The 3,835-nt window shown below is 44.9% G+C and overlaps 1 protein-coding gene across 1 annotated transcript; it reads left to right on the plus strand.

Moving 5' to 3' along the window:
• The first annotated feature begins 543 nt into the window (after window positions 1-543).
• On the plus strand, window positions 544-1,983 carry LOC115981202 (ensconsin-like). The gene is made up of 2 exons (XM_031103368.1): window positions 544-871; window positions 1,328-1,983. The coding sequence occupies exons 1-2, from the start codon at window positions 544-546 to the stop codon at window positions 1,981-1,983; spliced, it is 984 nt and encodes a 327-aa protein (XP_030959228.1).
• Window positions 1,984-3,835: the final 1,852 nt, after the last annotated feature.

Here is a 3,835-nt window from a genome sequence, read left to right on the forward strand (position 1 = left end):
ATTATTTTTGTATCATACAACTTTAACTTTAGAATCAACGGTTTTGCAGATAGGCGCTACACGAAGCCCAATCTCAGATTAGTCAATAAGGCGAGCCTAGACAGGTTATTGAAAGCTGAAATATACGTGAACGAGGCTGATGGTCAGCTCCGGGCAGCACATTTAATTCTTGGCTATACCCCCCTTTCTTTTGCCTTTCAGGCGCCGAAGTACGTGATTAGAGCACGTGATCATCGGCTTCACCGTATCAGTGTTGCCTACGAAGGGTTTATCGTTCCAGAGGGTATTCCGCTTCCCCAATACACACCTCGCACAGAGCCTCTTTTCGTGGCCAGCGTCTCGGCGGGACCTTCTTCACCCTTACCTTCCCTCAAGAAAAAGGGAACAAAAAGGGGAAGGAAAAAGGGAAAAGACGAGGAAACCGTTGTAACAGTATCTGGATCCTCGGACGATTTTGGGATTTTTGATCAGCCCACAAGCCCCGAGGAAGACCCTGACGAGATGGGGATACAAAGGAAACCCCAGAAAAGCTTGCTGGAGCTGATGGAAGATCAGCCGAGAAAGTCTGCACCTGCCAAAACAATACCATCCCAGGCTTCATCTCTTCCAGCCAGGTCTCCTCCTCCAACTCCTCGCCACCCTCCTCGTTCATCTCCACAACCAGCGCTTCCCAGCGCTGCCGAGCAGAAAAAACGCAGGGAACAGAAGGGTAAGGAGGTGGCAGATACGAGCAAGTCTCGTCCTACTCGAGAGGAGGATGACCAACAAGCTGCAAAGCAGCAGAAAACTAAGCACCCAGCTACGCGGGGCCAAGAGAAATCTGATTCCCTACATCCTGAGCCACAAACGTGGTTGCCAGCACCTATGCACGGTGGGGAGCCCCTGCGAGACGATGCCTCTATAAGGGACTTTAACGGCGGCATTGGGTGTCACGTAGCCTCGGCCATAGAGGAAGCCTTATTGCTCCTAAAAGATATGACCGAGATAAAGAATATGAGGAAGAATGAACTCATCCTTGACAACAAACGATACTTGGGCATGGTGAGAAGCTGTCTTTTACCCTGTTTCATTCTATGACTGTTACTCACTAATACGTACTTTTCATTGACTATAATGTTAACTCCCCCCCTTTTTTTTTTACAGATCATCCAAAATACTTTCAAGCTAGATGAGATGCTCAATGCTTGCTCCAATCAGCTAGATGACGAAAGGAAAAGAAGGGTAATGGCTGTACAGACCTTGTCCAAATCTGAACAGGATTTGACCGACGCAAGGAAAAAACTACAGGTTGAAGAGGAAGCTCGCAAGAGTGCTGAATCGACATCAGAAGGCTACCAGAAGCAGGCTGAGGAACAAGCAAGGCTTCTGCGCAAGACGAATGCCAAGCTGAAGAAGACTCGGGAGCAAGCTCTTGTTCTTAAGAAGCACCTAGAGGAAACTCAGAAGCTAAGGGAGCAAGCTGAAAAGCTCAAGGAGCAAGCCGAGAAAGCGAAAATCAACGCCGAACAGGCAATGAACGAAGCCGAGCACAGAGGCTACGAAATTGGGATAGCTGAAACTGAGAAGGTTTTGAGAACTTGGAGCGAGGCTCTTAACCGTGCTGGGGTTGAAGCCTCATCTGAGCTACGTAGGCCAGAGAACGTATATTACCCCGAGGCGATACGCCCCTCCACTCCTCAACCCTATCAGGCTGACGCTCCTTCTCTAGTTACTAACCTTAACGAGGAGGTTTTGCCTCGTAATTCTCCTCCTTGCGGCCAACCGGGACCGACTAAAGAGAGATTAGCCCCTCCAGGAGCTTCCCCAGACAAGATCACCACCGCTTCGGAGGCAGGGACGGCTTCCCAGGGTTTTCAACAGGAATTGGACTCTACGGTTCTACCAACTGGGGGCATTACCAAAGCCAAAGATGGAATCGCAACTTTGGAGGCAGACATACCCGCCAGCCAGACCACGCAGATCCAGTTGAAATTAAAAAAGTAGAATCTGTCTTGTAACTTTAAATAGACACTTAATAGAGGACTTTTTTGCTCATTTTCTTATCGTTCTGGCGGCTCTATGTTATCTTTGCAGTCATTCACTTTATCGTTGTAATTTTGCATAGGTTCATTTTAATCACCTTCTTTATTGTGCGCCAATCTTGCGTCCAAAGCTCTCTGTCCGACTCCTCAATGAATGTTATAGGGCATTATTTCCGTCAAATTTATGATTAGAAGATTTATCACAACTCTATGACCATTCAACAATTCAATACACAACATAGAAGGCTAATTTCTACCGAGTTCGCGGTCCGAGGACCTGGCATAACTTAGCCTCTGTTCCACGTTTTAATATAAATCGTAGGATGTTAATTTCCACTAAGTTTGTGATCCGAGGACCTGGCATAACTTAGTTTCTGTTTAACAATTCAATATAAGTCATAGGATGTTAATTTCCACTAAGTTTGCGATCCGAGGACCTGGCATAACTTAGTTTCTGTTTAACAATTCAATATAAATCATAGAATATTAATTTCCACTAAGTTTGCGATCCGAGGACCTGGCATAACTTAGTTTCTGTTTAACAATTCAATATAAATCATAGGATGTTAATTTCCACTAAGTTTGCGATCTGAGGACCTGGCATAACTTAGTTTCTGTTTAACAATTCAATATAAATCATAGGATGTTAATTTCCACTAAGTTTGCGATCTGAGGACCTGGCATAACTTAGTTTCTGTTTAACAATTCAATATAAGTCATAGGATGTTAATTTCCACTAAGTTTGCGATCCGAGGACCTGGCATAACTTAGTTTCTGTTTAACAATTCAATATAAGTTATAGGATGTTAATTTCCACTAAGTTTACGATCCGAGGACCTGGCATAAATTAGTTTCTGTTTAACAATTCAATATAAATCATAGGATGCAGGAGTACAGGATGTATGATTGACGTAAGTTTAAAAGAAAATATTTGAATTGAAACACTTTTATTAATAATAATACCTCTTGAGATTATTTACATTCCAGGGATGGAGTACAGGTTTTTCATCTAGGTCCTCTAGATAGTAGGCTCCTATTCCTGCTATAGAAGTGATCCGATATGGCCCCTCCCAATTAGGTCCCAGTTTTCCCCAATTTGGATTCTTAGTGGCCCCTAGGACTTTCCTCAGCACCAGATCCCCTATGGCTAACGGCCTCATCCTCACATTGCTATCGTAGCCCTGCTTGAGTTTATGCTGGTAGTAAGCTAATTGAACCATCGCGCTCTCCCTTCGTTCTTCAATCAGGTCTAAACTTTTTTCCAACATCGCATCATTATTACCCGAAGAGAATGTACTGGTCCTTAACGTTGGGAATCCAGTTTCCAGGGGAATGACGGCCTCTGCCCCATAGGTCATGGAGAAGGGAGTTTCTCCCGTCGAACGTCGGGGTGTTGTCCGATACGTCCAAAGCACATGTGGCAATTCTTCCACCCATTTTCCTTTCGCGTCATCCAGTCTCTTCTTAAGCCCATTGACTATTACCTTGTTAACAGCTTCAGCCTGCCCGTTGCCTTGTGGATAAGCTGGAGTGGAATATCTGTTTCTTATTCCCAGTTCTGAACAATATTCCCTAAAGGCATTGCTATCGAATTGGAGTCCGTTATCCGAGACAAGAGTTCGGGGAATTCCAAATCGTGTAACAATGTTCCTCCAGACAAACTTCTTCACATCTACGTCCCTGATGTTAGCCAAGGGCTCAGCTTCAACCCATTTAGTGAAGTAGTCTGTGCCGACCAGCAGGTACTTCTTGTTTCCTATGGCTTTAGGAAAAAGGCCGACAATGTCCAGCCCCCATTGCGCAAAAGGCCACGG

Source organism: Quercus lobata, chromosome 3, assembly GCF_001633185.2.
Source record: "Quercus lobata isolate SW786 chromosome 3, ValleyOak3.0 Primary Assembly, whole genome shotgun sequence".
In the NCBI taxonomy this organism is placed as follows: domain Eukaryota; kingdom Viridiplantae; phylum Streptophyta; class Magnoliopsida; order Fagales; family Fagaceae; genus Quercus; species Quercus lobata.